This window comes from Lontra canadensis, unplaced genomic scaffold (assembly GCF_010015895.1).
Source record: "Lontra canadensis isolate GAN:19392208 unplaced genomic scaffold, GSC_riverotter_1.0 scaffold1, whole genome shotgun sequence".
Lineage (NCBI taxonomy): Eukaryota > Metazoa > Chordata > Mammalia > Carnivora > Mustelidae > Lontra > Lontra canadensis.
Window position 1 is genome coordinate 61008305 of NW_022630995.1, and position 19969 is coordinate 61028273.

The 19969-nt window shown below is 42.5% G+C and overlaps 1 protein-coding gene across 4 annotated transcripts in view; it reads left to right on the forward strand.

Annotated features, from left to right (window-relative positions):
* SLC2A9 (solute carrier family 2 member 9) overlaps nt 1–19969 on the forward strand; it is a 210000-nt gene that overhangs the window by 60987 nt on the left and 129044 nt on the right. For all 4 annotated transcript variants that reach the window (XM_032855051.1, XM_032855069.1, XM_032855060.1 and 1 more), the window contains one exon: nt 6819–6964. In XM_032855051.1, coding sequence (XP_032710942.1) covers nt 6819–6964 — 146 coding nt within the window. The remainder of the gene's footprint in view (nt 1–6818; nt 6965–19969) is intronic.

Below are 19969 nucleotides of genomic sequence, written 5' to 3' on the forward strand. Positions count from 1 at the left end.
GTGTGTTTGTCTGAGTCTGTGAGTGTATGAGTATGTATCTGTGTGTCTCTGTGTGTGCCCAAGTCTGTGTGTATGTGTGTTTCTGCAGGTGTGCATATATGCGTATGTGTCTGTCTGAGTCTGTGTGTGTGTCTCTGTGTGTTTCTGTGTATGTGCATGTCTCTGAGTTTGTGTGTGTGTCTCTGTATGTGTGTGTGTAAAAAGAAAAAAGACAGAAAAAATTAAAATACACAATTAAAATAGCATATAAATCAAGAAGACAGTAAGTAAAGTTGGTCTGTATTAAATTATTAGCATTATCCAGGAAATACTAAAAGTACTAATTCATATCAGATTTAACTAAGACACAGATTCATGAAATGATCTTTGGAGCAATTATTAAAAGAAGAGAAAATAACATAGAACAGTCAAATGACTCAAAAAATAAGTAATCCTGAAGAAGGCAAAAGAGGAGAGAAAATATTCCAACTAAATTGAATTTAAATAAGGAATTAAAAAAGAGAACACAGGAATTAGAAGAGTGCCACATAGAACAGCCAATGGTAGGATGTTGAATTTAGACACAAGTATGCCAGTACTCCAATTAAAAGGAAGAATGGTTACATTGGATAAAACAAATACCTGTGTATATGCTGTTTGTACCTTAGATATAAAGATATAGGAAGATTGAAAATAAGGTGATGGGAAAAACCCACTCTTGTAAATCCAGTACAACAACACTGCTAACAGACTAAGTAGATCTTAAGGCAAGAAGGATAACCAGAAATGAGAGAAGCTCTCAGTTCATCAGGATTACAACAATTCTAAAGCTGATATGCACTTCATATAGAGCATCACAATGATAAACTGAAAATGAGTATAAACTGAAAATTAGCCAAACGAAAATGAGAAATATGGTCTCAGTATCTGATAGAACAAGTGGACAAAAACAGCAGTAGGAGGTTTGAGTGACACAATGGACACATATGAGCTAATTAACGTATATGGAACACTAAATCTTAGGACCGTATAACACGCACTCCTTTTCAGCATTCATGGGCCATTTATAAAAATTCATCATATGATGAGTCATAAAGCAAGTCTTAACACATTTCAAAGGATTAAAGTTGGACTGTGTTCCCTGACCATAACAGAATTGAGTTAGAAGCTAATTACAAAAATATAGGGATAAAATCCTCATAAGTTTGGAAATTTAGATGTAAGTAGCATACACACTAAGTAATGAATGTGTATTTCCAAGTAACTGGAGGGGCAAAAAGAAATCACAATGGAATTTTTCAAGTGGTTTGAATTAAATGATAATGAAAATACTACATAAGACATTCTAAAGCCATACTTCGGGTAAAATTTATAACCTCAAATGTAAATATTTAAAACAGGAAAGGCTAAAAATAATCTAAGATTTCATCTCAAGAAGTTAGAAAAGGGAGTTTATTGGAAAGCATCAGCAAGGTCAAAGTAAGTTCTAGAAGAGATTAATAACATTGATAAACACCTTGTGAGACTGTTTACAAAGAGAGAAAGAATTAATAACTAATATTAAGAACTAAGTGGATAGATCCTGAAGCATAGAGAGAGAATATATCATGATGTGATATATTTGAAAATGTAAATGAAAGGTACAAATGCCTAGAAAGAAGAAAACTTAACCAATAGCAATGAGAGAAAAAATAGAGTATCTGAATAGTCCTAGTCTATTAAATAAGTTGAACATATACTTGAAAACTTTCCATCAAAAGAGATTCAAGTCTCCTTTAAAAGAGAACAATGCCAACTCCTTATAAACATTTGTGGGAGAATACTTCCCAGCTCATTTTATGAGATGAGTATATCTTTGATAGCTAGCCCAATAAGAACTTTACAGGAAAAAATTACAGGTCAAGGAACATAGATATAAAAATCCTAAACAAAGAATTAGCAATTTTAACAATAAACATAACAATATTTCAACAATAAAACATAAAAAGATAATATGTTGAGACTGAGCTGAGTTATTCCAGCAATGGAAGATTGGATTAACATTTGAGAATCAATCAAGCTAGTTCATGTTTACAGAATACGTTTTAGACAAAAATCATATTATTTGATATATGCAGAAAAGTCATTTGATGATGTTCAGTATCTATTTATGGTAAAAAAGAAAAGGAAAAACACATCTAGTCAATTTTTTTCTAAACCAACTAATTTTCTTAAACTAATAAAGACTACCTACCAAAACCTATAGTGGTCGTCATATTGAGTATACTGTTAATAGGTTTTCCTCTGAGCTCAAAAGCAAGACAAGATATATGCTGTCACCACTCTGAGTCATCATAGTACAAGAGGTCCTAGATAATGCAATGAGGCAAACAAAACCTTTTTTAATATAAGATATAAAGACTGGTAAAGATGAACTAAAACTGTCATCTGTCACAGATATCATGAATGTATAAAACATGTAAAAGAATCTGTAAATAAACCTCAGAATGTGTGAGTGGATTTGGCTGCGAGGGTCTCTGGATAAAAGGTCATCATACTTGTATGCTTGTAATACTAAATGCAATGTCGTCTTTCTATGTAAGGTCAATAAACTAAAAGTAATTTTATTTGTGTGTAGAAAATTAAATTTATAAGTTATACCATCTGAAACATTATAGAAACCATTACCCAAGAATAAGTCCAATGGGAAGTATGCAATGTCTCATCTCCTTATTATCTACAAAAAATCTATAAAATATTGTGGAGAGAAATTAGACACATAAATAGGGGGTGGTCTGTGTTCATGAATTGGAAGACTCCACATTATAAAGGTTTTCCCTCTGTATTGATCCATAGATACAGCACAAACCCAAGCAAATCCAAGCAGGTTTTGTAAAATAGAAATTGCAGGCTGCTTCTAAAATGTATATGAAAATGCATAGTGCTGAGAATTCATCAGATCATCTTCCAGAAGAAAAATTGGAACACTTAATCTACTGGATATCAACACTTAGAGAGTTACAGTGGTTCAGAGTATTGGGGCAGATTGGGGCAAAGACAGAAAAATAGATCAGTGAAAGAGAAATGAGACTTCTGAAGTTTACCCATACATATATGGGCACTAACCTATGGCAAAGCAGTAGCTGGAGAGCTGAAGGGAAGGGGTGTCTTTTCAGCAAATGATATCAGGTCAGCTGGGGTTCCCAGCGGTTGTGAACTGCAGGCTGGTCCTCGGTTATAATTGTGCTCTATGAGAATGGGCCCCAGTGGTAGCCTGAGGGGGGCAGCTGACTCCAAGAATGGAGCCGGTGTGTATATGCACCTATGTTTTGGGGCTTGGAAAATTGTATGTGACATTTGCTTAAAACAGAATGCTTTTATGTGTTGCATCTTTCCAGAAACATCGATTCTTGGGGTAACAAGGAAGGAGAGTACTCATCTTGGCAACCATAAAAGAACCCTTTTTGCTTATGTGTACAGCCATGGAATTTCTACAGTGATAGCTTTAGTTACTATTTCTACAGCTTAGCTGTTTATGTAAAACAGAGGTTTATGGGTCAAGAGTTGGTGTGTGTATTTTTCTGCTGCTGCTCCTCCTCGGGGAATTGTCTTAGGGATAAAGTACAGACTGCACCATCCAAGATGCTGGATGCTGCATCTGTATTGACACTGACATTTTCATTCCATTAAAAATAAAACTTGAATACCGCTTTACCTCATACACGCAATCAGTCCCACATGGATTGCAGCTCTAAAGATGAGTGGTAAAACAGGAAGTTTTCTAAAAGATAATGTGCTATATAGACTTTCCACCATCTTAGGATAGGAGAAGATTTCTTAAACAGGCAGAAAAGCACTAGTTTAAAGTAAAAGAATTGATAAATTGGAATACATTAAAATTAAAGACCTCATGCAAAAAAATCACCATTCATGAAGGATGAACCCAGAGAGCAGGAAAATATTTGCAGTGAATGAAATCGACAAAGGGTTCATATACAGAATACATTAAGAACGCTTACAAATCAATAATAAAAACACAGAAAAACTCTTACAAAAATGGCTAAGAGATGGAATGGGCATCTTCACAAAAATGGCCAAAAGATACATAAAATCGTATTAGTATTCCTCAAAAAGTTAAAAATAGAACTCCCTTATGATCCGAAAGCGACAAGACTGAGTGTTTACTTCCACCATACAAAGCACTAATTTAAAGGAATACATGTGCTCCTGTTTATAGCAGCATTATTTACAATAGCCAAATTATAGAAGCAGCCCAAGTGCCCCTCAATAGATGAATGGATAAAGAAGATGTGGAATACACACACACACACACACACACACACACACACACACACACACAGGAATAGTACTCAGCCATCAAAAAGAATAAAATCTTGCCATTTGCAATGACATGGATGGAGCTAGAGTATAATGCTAAGCGAAATAAGTCAGTCAGAGAAAGACAAATACCATATGATTTCACTCAGATGTGGAATTTGAGAAATAAAAAAAGGAAAAAAAGAGAGAGACAAACCAAGAAACAGACTCTTAACTCTCTCTAGAGAACAACTGATGGTTATCAGAGGGGAGGTGGGGGTGGTGTGGGGAATAGGGGCTGCAGATGAAGGAGGGCACTTGTGATAAGCACTGTGTGCTGTATGGGGGTGTCAATTCACTATATTGTCTACCGGACACTAATGTCACACTGAATGTTAATCATACTGGAATTAAAATAAAATCTCTCATTAGTAATTACTAATTAGCAATTAGTGGTTAAATAAGTAATTTAATGCAGATTAAAGCCACGATTGCTAAAAATTAAAAAGACCAATAATGCCAAATATTGGCCAAAAATGTGGAGCAAAGTATATTTCATACATCTCTCATAAAGGTATAAATTGGTATGATAATTTCAGGAAATTGGCTCTATTAAAACCGAACAAATGTATCTTATGGTTGCAACTTATATATATAAATGTGCATACATGTGCACCAAAAGACTTACTTAAGAATGTTTATGGGGCCCTGTTAGTGTTGATCCTAAACTGGAAAATGCCGGAGTGTCCATCAATAGGAAGGTGGATGAAGTGGGATATACTCATACCTGGGACTATTACGAAGCAATAAAAACAAAAAAATTGCAGTTACATGCATGCTACAACATGGATGCATTTCACACCCATGAGAAACACAAAGAGATGAGAGACAAAAGAAATGCATCAGCTATGGTTCCACACACGGAGCGTTGGTGATAGCAGTCAGGCTGGCGGTGGCCTCTGGGGAGAAGGGGGAGGATGAGGCTTCTGAGGAAGCACAGGGTGGGGGGGGGCTTCTGGGATGCTGGTAGTGTAGGTTGATTCTTGACCTAGGTGGGGGTTGCACAGCTGTGCACATTTTGTGATCATTCCCTGGACCACATTGTACAATTTAAAGATTTGGGTCGTATTTACATTTTCAAAAATTAAGACTATTCTGTTTAGTAAAATGCTTTGGACTGGACTCAAATTTTTTTGCACCCCTGTAGGAAAATGTACATTTCCAGTTGTCCCTAAAGTATTTCCTTCAGCATCTCTGATTTCCCTAGAGAATATTTTCCGAGGTCCCTTCTGCTTTTCACAAGCTGAGAGCTGCTGCTCAAATCAGACCCTAGGAGGACTGGGGCAGCTAAACTAGCCCTGTGTGAGGGAGTGTGCCCCTGACTGCTCCTTGCGCACCATCAGGCCGTGCACCTCAAGGAAGGGGAAGGCCTATGAAATGAGGCTCTGTGTTCCCAACACGCTGTGAGTCAGCCTGGGACAAGTGCATCTGTATACACTAGCAGGCCTCTAAAGGGCTTTTCCACCTAGCTGCAGGTGGAAAACTTTCTTGAAACTGACAAGCACTTATAAAATGCTGTAAACTGGGTAATACAGTATCTGCCCGACCTGAGTGCCCTGATTTACATAGAGGCACTGCTAGCTAGTGGGAAGAACTCGAGTTCCAGAATCAGAGACCTGATCTTCAGGGCAAAATAATCTCTTTGGGCATCTCTGGACGTCACTTGGTGATTTGGGAAAGTTACTCCATCTGTACCACAGCTTCCTTATGTTTAGAATAAGGATAATAATAATACATTTACTTCAATGGGTTACTATAAAAACATATAATATATGTAAAGAGATAAGAAGGATCCCTGCTACTTAGTAAGCTCTGGGTATGTTGGCTGTTAACACCACCTTTACCATCACTGACACCCCCTCCACCATTACCTTCACATCCACCACCTCCATTACCATCATCACCACCACATCCTCCAACACGGCCATCACCCCCACCATCACCTCCAACATCCCCTCCACCACCTTCACCTCCATCATCATCACCACTACCACCCCTATCACCCCCATTACCACCATCACCACCGCATCCTCCTCCACAGCCATCACCCCCATCCCATCACCACTACCATCACCTTACTCCCATTGCCACCATCACCCCCATCACCACCATCATCACCACCATCACCATCACCACCATCACTACCACCACCACCATCACCACCATCACTACCGCCACCACCATCACCATCACCACCGCTATCACCACCACCACCACCACCATCATCATCTATTTCCCCTTCTATGAAATCTACCTCCCTTGCGTACTTTAAGGATGAAATAATGCAGGGCATGGGAGAGCATGGGCAGTTCGTGCAGAATGCTGAGAGTGGCATTGTGGCTATGCTGCTGTTCTTGAGAGGGCATGTGGAAGAGGGAAGGGCTCTGAACGGTCTCCCTTGAGGATGACAGCCCTCACACTGACCACAGTACTCCTCCCTTGGAGAAGACTGTCCTCTCATGGCTGCCATGCTTCCTTCACAGGCATTGCCCTCAGTGCACTCCCCATGTACCTGAACGAGATCTCGCCCAAGGAGATCCGTGGCTCTCTGGGGCAGGTGACTGCCATCTTCATTTGCATCGGCGTGTTCGCCGGGCAGGTGCTGGGCCTGCCTGAGTTGCTGGGAAAGGTAAGTGTGGCTTGCCAGCCCACCTTGACCCTTCTTATTTCATGCTGTCCTCTCAGTTCCCCGTGTCCCTTCCAGGACCAAGGGTAGCCGGAGGTGAGCCCTGCGTACAAAGGCTTGGAATTCCTGAGTGTTCAGGCCTTTCACATATTATTGGGAGACAGCTGCTGAGTTCCTTTGATTGCATTTGTTTCTTCGTTTTTGTTTTTTTTTTTTTTAAGAACATAAAGAACACATAACAAATTCAAACCTTGCACAATGTTCAGATCCGCCCACCTAATAGCTGTTTTCAGCAGCTCAATTTGTATTTATTGAGGCTTTCTTCTTTGCTTATACAAACCTATATAAACATATATACATTTTTAAAACTGAACCATGCCACGCACGTTGTTCAGCAGCATGCTGTTTTCATTTACTATAGCTGGGGCATCTTTCCAAGATGTTTTGCTTTGCTCTACCTCTCTCTTTCTTTCCTACATACATATGTGGTTGCACAGTCTTCTGTTTTGGGAAGTGGGAGGGTCTGACTTTGAATCCCAGTTGAACAGCTGACTTTCTGTGTGGCCTTGGCAAGGAGGAAAGCCTCACCCAGGTTGGGGTGGGGAGAGTGGGATCAAGGAAGGCCTCCCAGAAGAGGTGGCCTCTAGATGGAGCAGTGCAGCTGAGCAGGAGTTAGGCAGGTGACGATGGGGTTTGGAGAGAAGATATTGCAGAAGGGAGTAATGGAAGAAAAAGCCTGCAATGAGGACTAGCCCTGCCAGGATTCAAGTACCTTGAGGTTCTAGGGGAGAGCCTGTGTGGGGAGCATGAGAGGCGAGGTGCCTGTTCATTGAGCCTCAGTAGACTTCATCCTGGGGGACTGGGGAGCCCAGGGGCACTTGAGCAAGGAAGTGACATGGCCAGTTCCAAGTTAGAAGGTGGCTCTGGGGATAGGGATGGTGTGGACATGTGGACTCGGCAGGGAAGAGCCGGAAGGGAGGGGAGGACCCAGTAGAGACTGGAGAGAGGGACTGAGGCAGTGGTCCTGGGGAGAGGGGGAGGAGATGGAGTCCACAAACTTGCTTCCTGTGTGTCCCACCAGGATGAGGGAAGAAGGGCATGGCCTTCCCACCTACACTGGAAGATTGGAGGGAGGGAGGAGATGGATCACTGGTACTGAAAAAATTAAATTAAATTAAGTTAAAAAACCAAAAATCAAGGGCAGCATTGTTGAGATCACTGGCCATCATCAAGGGAACTCAGTCCCCAGCCCTTTGCCCTCCGTGGAGGTTTCAGGTTACTCAGTTGATGGCTCCGTGGCATCCAGCCCCTATCCTTAGATGCTTTCCAAAAGTCACTTCATTAACATAAACTCAGGTGTGGCTTAAAGGGGTTTTTATGAATATCAAGACACCTTTATTACGCATATCTCTTAAGAAATTCCAAGGGTTTTAGAAGCTCTGTGTCAGGAATGAGGAAGACCAAAATATATGTTTCTTTTTATAATTCACAATAAGACAGTAAGAGCTTAGGTAGGGAGATTTAGGGCCCCTTTCTGCCTGAGCCTCAGTGACCCTGACGCCAGCTCCTGACTCATTCAGGGAAGGTTTTGCAAGCTGAGGAATCAAGCCTGGCAAGATAATGGGAGCTGGATGTCATTTATCACTTAAAAATATTTTCGAGTGTTTGCTGACACTTCTTATTATGTTAAAATATGCATAAGATTTAGCATTTTAACCATTTTTGAAGTGTATTGTGTAGGCCTTTTTTTACTTGACCTGATCCCGGTCACTGAGGAAACATCTTCTCATCTTTCATTATCAGCCCTTTTGGGTTATTATGGTGGCTGTTTTGTTTTTCTCTTTTGCAAAAACAAAAACAACTCACACCTTATATTTGTGGTTGTCACATGCGTGATGATTTCTATAATTAACGCGAGCATAGTGGAAACAGTCTCCTTACCCAAGTGAGATCCCACATTAAAGAGACTCTTAATTATTTTTAAATATTTTTAAAATATTTTAAAATTCTAAAAGTCAACATTATGTGTGTGACATTTGACAGTGTGTCAGTCGCCAATGCCCAGTGATCTCAACTATGCCTTTGTAATGAAGCCTCCACAACCCCCAACAAAGGATGGGATTCAGAGAGCTTCCAGGTTGGTGAACATGGACAATTTTGGGGGAGTGACATTTGGGAGAAGGAAGGAAAGCTCCATGCCCTCCGCATGCCTTTCCCCATGTGTCAAATGCATGATAAAAATGAGGTAACAATGACAGCCTCTACCCCTTAAATGTAAAAATGTATTTTAAAGTCAACAAATAGGAATGTGGTCCTCGGAGTAAGAAAGTAAACAAACATCTGCCCCTATAGAGGCTAAGCTTTTCTCTTTCAAGATAAGTTCCAGCTCCTCATCACACGCCTCACATCAGCTTTAGGTCCTTCCTGCCACTGGGAGCTCAGGCGGTTGTAGCAAATACCACAGGCTGGGCAGCTTACAAACAAGATAGTTTGTACCTCTCATAGTTCTGGAGGCGGGAAGTCTGAGATCAGGGGACCAGATCTGGAGAGGGCCCACTTCCCATCTTGTGGGCCGCTGCCTTCTCACTCTGTCCTCAAATGGGGAGAGAGATTCTCTTTTTCAGGTCTTTTTGGATAAAGGCATTCATCGTGCTGGTGGGGGCTCCACCCTCATGACCTAATCACCTCCCAGAGGCTCCACATCCTAACATCATCACCTTGGGGCTAGGTTTCAACATGTGAATTGGGGTGGGGAGGCGCAAACATTCCATCCGTAACCTGTCCCTCGGTCTTTCTTAAACCTCTGTCTTGTCTCTTCATTCACTCACTCCTTTACTCATTCAACACATTCTTGAATACTGAGTTGGGTGCTGGAGCCGCAGCTTTGGGCATGTACGTGAACTGGGTATATTCTGACATTTATGATGTTGGTGGTCTGCATGGATCCTGTAACCCTGGGCAGCTCACCACCTCCATGAGCCAGAGTCCTCCTCGGTAGCAGGCATGCTTCCAAGTCCCAAGTCCCCAGGCTCCACTCCAGCATGACTTCCCCTGGGGAATATCTCTGGCAAACAATGACACTGTTCCGCATGTCTCCGGAACAGACACCTTACGCAGGTACCTGTCCCGTGTTGTCATTTCTGTTTGCTTCTGCATCTTTTCCCTCTGGTAAATCCTGTCTTAATGATGTGTATGTACATGAAATCCAGGGGTAGCAAGTTAACTCCCTCATTTAGCAAATATTTGGAAGGTGCTCTGTGCCACATGTTGGGCTGGTTTTTGGTGGTCGTGCACAGAGGAGATCAGACTAGTCCTTGCCCTTGGGGAATTCACAGGAAAGACAAGTAACCAGAGATCACCAGCATGATGGGGGGAAGGTAGGGCACTGTCCTAGAGCAGGGTGCCCAGAATGGTTGGTTTTCCTCTAGAAGTGACATTGAAACTCATGCCTTGAGGATTAGTAGGACTTACCCAGGTCAGGCTGATGGAGGGAGAGAGTGGCAGAGGCAAGAAACTCTTCCAGGTGGAGAGGAAGGTATAAGTGAAGGCCCTGTCATTTGTCCAGAGCCGAAGCCCCAGGGGGATGGGGCATTTAGAGGGAGAGAGGAGGGAGGCACTAGGAAGGTAAGAGGGGCCACATTCCAGGAGCAAGGACCCCCACATGCCATGAGGTACAATGAAGGGTGGGCAAGATGACGGGCTTAGTGGTCCTGTGGTGGCTGGTGGGGCAAGCCCCGTCCAGTGAGACCAGCTGCTGCTGTTTCCACACCAGATGCTGGGCTACAGCTGATAGATTTTCTGATTTCCAGGAGAAGTTAGAATCCCAGTATTTATGTTGTATTTCTTGATTTTTAAATATTGGAAACCATTTGGCAAGGAAGGAAAGAAGGGAAGGAAGGAAGGAAGGAGTGAGCCTTCCATTTGTGGGCTGGATCCTGCATGGGGTTGACTTCTCACAAACCCTGATGGGGAGCAAGAGCACCTGTGGAGGCTGAGCTTTATTCAAGAGTCCTGAGCAGTCCTCCACAGGCGGAAGTAGGGCAACAGTGGGATAAGCCATGCACTTGAGAAAAAGAGGCCTGCATGGCTCAGTCAGTTAAGTGTCCACCCTTGATCTTGGCTCAGATCATGATCTCCTGGTCCTGAGTTCAGGCATGCACACCCAGTGTGGAGCCTACTTTTAAAAAAATAAATAAATAAATTAAAGACTTGGGCTGCCGTGTGGAGAAAATATTAGACCCCAGTCAAAACCAGAGAGACTGCACTGGTCCAGTATAGAGATGGGAGCTTGGATTAGAGTAGTGGCAGTGGGCACAGGGACAAGCAGACGAGTTTGCTTGGTGAGTGGTGGGGCACAGTGTCCAGGGGAGGAGGAGTCAGGTTAAGTCCTGGTGTCCTGCACATCAGATGCTGAGATAGGGAGTCCCAGGGGAGAAGCAGCTTTGTAGGGAATGAATTGACAAGGTCATTGAGATGAACTGCCCAAGTCACAGAGCAACTTGAAGATAGAACTGATTTGAAGACCCAGGAACCTGGATTCCCCGTGCCTAGATTCCCAGGCAGGGGTTCACCTGCAGTAACAAAGCTTGCAAGCCTGGTGCTGACCAACGGCACAGTACCCAGGCCCCCACTGGCCCCGAGCCAGCCAAGAAGGTGAGCCATGGCTCCCCAGAGGCTTCTTCCCATCAGGTTGGATTTTCCTAGAGTCTTGGACCTGGCTAGAGGATATGTAACTCAGTAGCTGCCTTATTTTCAAAGCCATGCTCCAGGAAGATGGATATTGGGTGCCCATCACAGGGAGGAATGTCAAATGGAAACTTTTCATTGATCTCTGCGGACACTGATGGCATTCTGGTTACATGAGACCCACAGTTATTTCACCTGAGTGTAAGAATCTCATTTTCTCTGTTTTCATCATATTTCTCATTTACCTTCAAAGACAGAGACAACTGAGCTTGTGAGGAAAAAAAAAATAAAAAATAAAAAACCTAAAGAGAGCAGAACTGTGTTTCCATGCAAGCAATTGCTTTGAAATGCAGAGGCTGGAGGAAGTAGTGGGAAGACTTCTAGAGCAGACCCCTGGAAGGCAAGACAGGGAAGTAAATGTAGGAATTAACACTTACGCTGCAAATTTAATCAAGCACACATCATAGAACATGTGGGGGAGTTGAACATTTATGTGACATTTTCTGCTTCCAAAGGATATTTTAAAAACATATTAATTAGCTGTTTCTCCTGCATTGGGAAAGAAGAAAGGAACTTGGATGAAAATTGTAGGCAGAGGTGTGAGAAGACAGGGGACCACGTGGGGCCATCAGCGTGTGGTTCATATGCCTGGGGGTGGGGGGGACATCCGTTCCGGGTGAGCTAGCGGGCCAGGACAGATTGGTGAGGGGGGCTCCCAGTCCCTCACTGTTCTCGGGGCATACACTTCACAGACGACTTACATCCACTTTGTTCTTTTGTAGGAATATCTTGTGCTCAGCTCAGAACATTTGAAAAACATAGAGAAGGAAGTAAAACCACTTGAGATTCTGGCGTATTAGGGGAGGCAGTTACTTTGAGCCTTTTGGTCTGTTTCTTTCTATGTTTCTATGTATCTGTTATCCAATAGAGATTAATACTGTGCCCAGCTTTCTGTTTGGCTTTTAGAAAATCTCCACCACATCAAAGTCATTTCTGTATCTCACTGAAGACTCTTCGTAAGCACACTTGTAGTGTCAGTAAACATTCAGCAGTAACATCGTAATTCCATCAGAAAGGTGCCCTGCGACTGTTGTCCGTTACTGAATGTCCTAGCCTTTTGAATTTTCACTGTGAATGATATCAAAACAAACACCTCTTTAATAAATCTTTTTCTTTAAAGTTTGCATCTAAGTTCCAGTTAACGTACAGTGTAGCATTAGTTTCAGGTGTACAAAATGGTGATTCAACACTTCCAGCGCTCATCACAAGTGTGTTTCTTAATTCTCATCACCTGTGCCACCCATTCCCCCCATGAATATTTTAACTCTTTCCTGTTGACTTACTTGATTCTTCTGATTATGATACCCATTGTGTACAATATGGAAGAATGTGGAAAATAAGAGCATTAAACTTCTATATTTTACCATTTCTGGATAAAGATTCTAACAGCTTTTCATTTTTCTTGCTATTATTTTTAATCATATATCTTAGACACACACATACATTTACTTCATTCCATGTATAATTTTCTATATGCTGATTATATTGTAACATTATGTTGTGAACAAGGCATTGAAATTATTTGGCATGATAATTTTAATAATCATACAATATTTTTTGAGTTACCATGGTCTGTTTCATTGTTCCTTTTTTTTCTGGAAGTTTGGATTGTTTCCAGTGTTTATTAGTGAAACACTGCAATTTGAGAACTTGAGATGAACAATCCTCTCCATAAATCATTACTCAGCTCTCTAATTATTCATGTGGTTTAGTGCCCCAGAAATGGAAACAATAGGTCAAAGAATACAAATTTATTTAAGGCTTTTTTTTATGTTAAGTTCGCCACTGTATAGTACATAATTAGTTTTTGATGTAGTGTTCAGTGATTCATTAGTTAAGTATAACACCCAGTGCTCATCACAGCACATGCTATCCTCAATACCCATCACCATGTTACCCACTCCCCGCACCCACCTCCCCCCTGAAACCCTCAGATTTTTACCCCGGGGTCCTAGTCTCTCATGTTTCCTCTCCCTCTCTGATTTCTCCCCCTTTGGATTTCCCTCCCTTCCCCTATGGTCCTCTGTGCCATTGCTTATGTTCTACATGTGAGTGAAACCATATCATAATTGTCTTTCTCTCCTTGACTTATTTCACTTAACATAATCCCCTCCAGTTCCATCCAGGTCAATGCAAATGGTAGGTATTCATCCTTTCTGATGGCTGAATAACATTCCATTGTATATATGGACCACATCTTCTTTATCTGTTTGTCTGTTGAAGGGCATCTCAGTTCCTCCCAAAGTTTGGCCATTGTAGACATTACTGCTATGAACATTGGGATGCATGTGCCCCTTCTTTTCACTATATCTGCATCTTTGGACTAAATACCCAGTAGTGCAATTGTTGGGTCATAGGGTAGCTCTATTTTTAACTTTTTGAGGAACCTCCACAATATTTTCCAAAGTGGCTGTCCACCTTGCATTCCCACCCACAGTGTAAGAGTGTTCCCCTTTCTCCATATCCTCTCCAACACTTGGTATTTCTTGACTTGTCAATTTGTGCCATTCTAAGTGTGGTTTTGATTTGAATGTCCCTGATGGCTAATGATGATGAACATTTTTTCATGTGTCTGTTAGCCATTTGTATGTCTTCTTTGGAGAAGTGTCTGTTCATGTCTCCTGCCCATTTTTTGACTGAATTATTTGCTTTTTAGGTGTTGAGTTTGAGAAGTTCTTTAGAGATCTTGGATATCAGCCCTTTATCTGTAGTGTCAATTGCAAGTATCTTCTCCCATTCTGTGTGTTGCCTCTTAGTTTTGTTGAGTGTTTCCTTTGCTGTGCAGAAGCTTTTGATCTTGATGAAGTCCCAAAAGTTCATTTTTTATTTTGTATCCTTTGCTTTTGGAGATGTGTCTTAAAAGAAGTTGCTGTGGCCAATGTTGAAAAGGTTACTGCTATGTTCTCCTCTAGGATTTTGATGGATTCCTATCTCACATTGATGTCTTTCATCCATTTAGAGTTTATCTTTGTGGATGGTGTAAGAGAGTGGTCAAGTTTCATTCTTCTACACATAGCTGTCCAATTTCCCCAGCACCATTTATTGAAGAGACTGTCTTTTTTTCCATTGGATATTTTGTCCTGCTTTGACGAAGATTAGTAGAACATAGAGTTGAGGGTTCCTATCTGGGCTCTCTATTCTGTTTCATTGGTCTCTGTGTCTATTTTTGTGCTAGTACTATGCTGTCTTGGTGATCCATCTTGGTTTTTAATAGACTATCTGCAATGCATAAAATATCTTCTGATTTTTATTAAGCTATTGATGCTTTTCTGTTACCTGACAATCAATTATTGGATGTGTTATAATATTAGAATGTCTTATATTAAACCATCCTTACCTTCCTGGGATATATCTTCCTTGGGCTTTATGGAATATTTTTATATGTTGTTAAATTTGATTCATTTGTATCTTGTTTAATGTTTATATACTTAGATCCATAGATGAAATTTGTCTAGAATTTTTTTGTGTTTAACCCATAGTTTTGTCTCTTTTCATCTTTTACTCTTTGTAGTTTCTGTAACATTAGTTGATAATTAAAGCATCAAAAGAATTCACTAGTAAAACAGTCTCAACCTAGTTTTTCAGGAAGAAATTCTTTGAAGAAACTTTATCAGTTTCTTCTTTAATAATCTAATCTATTTTCTCTTGGGTCAATTTTGTTAATTTCTATCTTTTCATTTAAGTTATGTATTTCATTGGTGCTTTCAAATATGTGTGCTGCCATACATTCAGCTATAGAAGTTTTAACATCCTTCATGTCTGTATGTCTTCCCATTCAATTTAGTTCTACCTGCTGGATTTTGTGTGCCCTCTCTCTCTCTCTCTCTCTCTTTTTTTTTGTTTTGTTTTGCTTTCTCTTTTTAAAAACAAGATTTCCAAGTGGTTGCCTCTAATTTTGTTATTTGATAGACTAAACTGTTATTAATTTAGTGCTTCCCAGAGTCATTAACTTCTGCTTTGTTACTATTCATACATTTTTTTCTTTGAATTGAGATTGCCAACATTCTTGCAATTGTCATATGCCACTTTCTCAGTGTGATTGTTTTCTAAATAATTTGACATTTTGATTCCGTATTCAGAACAATTAATTATTTCAAACAATGTTTTCAATCCTCAAGTAGATGTGACTTTGTTATTGTCACTCATTGCCAGTTTTGCTTTGTTGTATAAAGAGAAAGTAATCCATTGTGTCTCCCACTCTGTGGCCCGTCTGTGATCCACCTGGGTAAACATTCTATGTTTGCTTAAGGACAGTAGCTCTTTCTTATGCCACTATACCCTATAGACCTGGCATTACCAAATGGCCATATTTCATCCCAGTCATTATTGTTGATCTACAAAATAACAAAGGGTCTCATACCAAAGAATTCCACCATGAGATTAAAAAGAGATAAGAAAATGTGATTCTGTAACAGAAGAGTCAACTCCAAACGGAAGGTCACAGAACAGCTTCAGCTGCAGCGTAGTACAGTGTGGTGCAGTGTGGAGTGGGATGGAGTGGTGCAGTGAGGTGTAGCACTTGTGGTGTGGGGCATTGCACTGTGTATGTGGGTTCCAGTGCCAGACTGCATAGGTCTGCATCCCAACACCGCCACTCCTGCATCGTGGGATTTTGAGTAGGTTACAAAACCTCTCTGGGCCTGTCTCCTCCCCTCTTCAATGGGATTACAGTGGCACCTGTTTCATGAGGCTTTTGTAAGGCTTGGAGAAAGATATGAATGCCAAATACTTGGAACAGTGCCTGCAACTGGTGCTAAATTGATGTCAGCCAATATCTCATTTAATTCATGTAGCAGTATTTGGGACAAAGTATTATTACTTTCTGTTTTACAGATTAAAAGCTCAGCCTCAGATAGGTTTTATAATTATTACCCAGCTGACTGCAGCAGGAAGGCTGTGGAGCCTAAGTTTCCTGGCTTTGAAGCCTGTGACCTCCTTGCCGTAGAACCAAAGTCCAGACTTGTTTTAGGGGAACTCAGGAGAATGTCCCCAAAGCTTAGAGTCCTGGGATAGGGAGCCAGGCAGGGTGGTCCTCTTCTCAAGTAGACCCAAGCCCTGAGTGTGTGTGAGCTCTTATTTTCTGTGAGATTTTGATCCAGAACTCTCTGGACCTACCAGCCCTGGAGGAAAAGAGAGCTTGATTTTATATACAGGAAACATATTAATCTATGTTAAAATGATTTCAAGCCCCAAATAGCCCAATATTCTCTCCTGATAAGAATCATCTTTTTTCTTCAGTGACTTCAAAATCACACCTTTCCTCTTTGAAATGAAGAATCTCATTTTGGGCATGACCCAGCTGCTTTCTATAGCTGGAGAAAACATTCAGCTGGGTTGTGAGCCACCACATGATGAATTTCCTTTAAGGGAAACAGGAAACAAGAAAATTGGAGACTGTCACCTCTGCATCCTTCCCTCACTGAGCTCCTCACAGGTTTATGGCCATGCTGCTTCAAATGACATCAGAGACCCGAACCTTTTCTTTTACATAATTCAGCCTTTCCAAGTGGGGACAGTTCGAGTCCAGTTAGCTTCTGGAGTTAGCTGTCGCTCAGAGTCTGCCTCTTTAACAATATGAAAGGGAATTACGTTCTGTGTGGAAATCGGTAGAGCTAATGTCTGAAAACTGTGATGATTAGGGTTTATTTGGTGACAGCCCACAGCTGTGGTCAAAGTGCTCCCTTTCTGGGTTCCTCAAAGTGTGGTTCTTGACCAGAGCAGTTCCTTCCAAAACTGAAACTCTGGGGTGCAGCAGCTCAGCCCTCTGTGCTTTAATGAGCCATCTAGGTGCTTCTGATGCCTGGTCAAGTGATTCAAAGCAAGGGCCCCAAGACCAACACCCAGGTTAGGATCTCAGCTCTACCCCTCACCAGCTTTGTGACTTTGGGCAGGTTACTTACCCTCTCTGTGCTTTGGTATCTTTGTTGGTAAAAAGAGGATAAGTGTGCACAGCTCACAGAGTAGTTGTGAGAATTTATGTTCTCAGGACAACGCCTGGCATGTGGGAGTCAGTCTCTCAGTTGTGGTGTGGGGAAGAAACGAAGCTCTGTTTCATTTCCCTATGTACACAGTGCATGCCGGACACTTGACATAAGTTGCATCCTTCCAGTGAGCCTTCAGAGTTGATTGTTCTCATGTCAGTCTTCCCCAAATAATCCCTTCTCAGACGCAGAATCTCTTTGTCCCTTTGTGGAGTCAAGTGGTCATTCCTCTGCTGGGCTTTCCCTGGAACTGAGGTCAGAGATCTCATCTTTGAATCATGCTGGGTCTGACCAAGCTGTTGGTGACACTGAGATGCTCCCTAAATGTGGAAGGACTGCAAAACCTTCCTTGACCTCAGAATGACAAAGAATACCCCAATTCACGAGTTTTCTTTTTTTTTTTCTTAAAGATTTATTTTTTTTTTAGGGAGGGGAGGGGCAGAGGGAGAGAGAGAATCTCAAGCAGACTCCCCGCTAAGCATGGAGTCCGATGTAGGGCTCAATCTCAGGAGCCTGCAATGCATCCTGAGAACCTGACCTAAGCCAAAACCAAGAGTTGAATGTTTAACTGACTGAGTTCCCCAGGGGCCCCCAATTCATGAATCTTCTAATGCTTCTTCACTTCCAAAAATGCAAACAAACCCCCTCGCTCACTGGCTGTGAAGTTTGTGGGCAAGACTCGGGCCACTGAGTACTGACAGTGCTGTGACTTTGGGCGAATGACCTCTCTTGACCCTGAGCTCCTCACTTGCAGTGAAGTTGCCCTGGGGCTCCTGTCTCCTTCTGGTGTGACGGCTCATGTGGTGTGGGGATGCATGTCCCTGGCTTGGGGACACTTGAGCCCCTCCGTCAGCTCAGCTGGTATGGTATCTTAGTCTACATCAAGGAAAGTGGGAGGGATACAGAGATAAATTTAATAGTTCTTGAAGCCATGTCATCTGGAATCTCAAAGAAAGTCTTTGAAGCTTGCCTGAACTTTGCTGTCCTGTCTTCAGGACAGCTAGGGGGAAAATGAATAGTTGAGCTGCCCAGTTGAGTGGGTGGCCTGGAGTGGGTGTTGGAAAGCAGAGAATTCCTGAGCCCACATCGGGAAAGATGAGTGGTTCTAGAGATGGCTTGGCCATGAGACTCCAGCTCTATGACTCCCGTGCTGCTGACAACCAGGCTGGGATTGCCTTGGGGTGAAGCCTTGAAGGCAGAGGGATTCAGGAAAGGTCAGGCTGAGAGCACGGTCAGCGTCATCAGACCTGGGCCCAGAGCTCCAAGACTTGACATGTGCTATGGGCTCCTCTGTTCTAAGCTCAGTCCATATGTTAACTCATGGAGACCATGCATGAATTAGGCACCATCTCTATCATCACCATCTCACAGGTGAGAACCCTGAGTCACAGAGAGATTAATAAGTGTGCTTCAGGGTCACCCAGGTAGCAGGCAGCACAGCTGGGTTTGAACACAGGGTGGTAGAATCCCTACTGTTGCCATTTTGGCCTTGGCCTTTCTTGGGCAGATCCCAGCTCAGTAGAAGCTCTTCTATCAAGATGCTCCCAGTCCATGGGCAGCTCTTCCTACCTGGTTGGTCTGGTTGGAACATGTTCCTATCAACAAATGCTTCTGAACAACAAAGGTGCACCCTCCCTGCCTCCAGGTGTTTGGCCATTATGCCATCATTCCATTCTAAGTGGATGTTGGGAAGACAAGAAGATGGATTGGAAGCTCTGTGATCCACTCATTCCTGCACACATGTGCTAGGGGGCCACATTATCTGCGGCCTCCTCGGCTCTTTGTGCAGCAGAGTGTCCTCATGGAGGGCAGTGGGGTCTGCACACCCCAGTCTCAGAGACATGCAGCGCCTGACTCTGAGCTGCACAGCTGTTGAGGAGGACGGTGCCCCCAGCCCCAGGCCGATAGGCCCAGCTTTGTCCACAGCACCATATAGAGGCCACTTAACAGGTCCTGAGCCCTGAGCTGAGTGCTGCCACGTGCCCTCACGCTCTCCCAAATACTCCCTGGGGTAGAGGCTTGGTGCAGGTGAGAGGACTGAGGCCCAGGGAGGCTGAGCAACCTGCAGGGGGTGGCAAATCCCTCACCTAGCAGAGGGGAGAGGAGAGGGTCGACCGGGCACCAGAATATGCAAAGGGCACCTTGTGTGAAACATGGGCTCTTTCCATAACCCTGGACCTGGAAAGTACCTCGGCTGTCCCTGCTTGACAGGCTGGAACATGGAGACTCAGAGCAGGAACCTTGCCCAGAGCCATCTGGCTGGTAGTCTCGGACATGATCC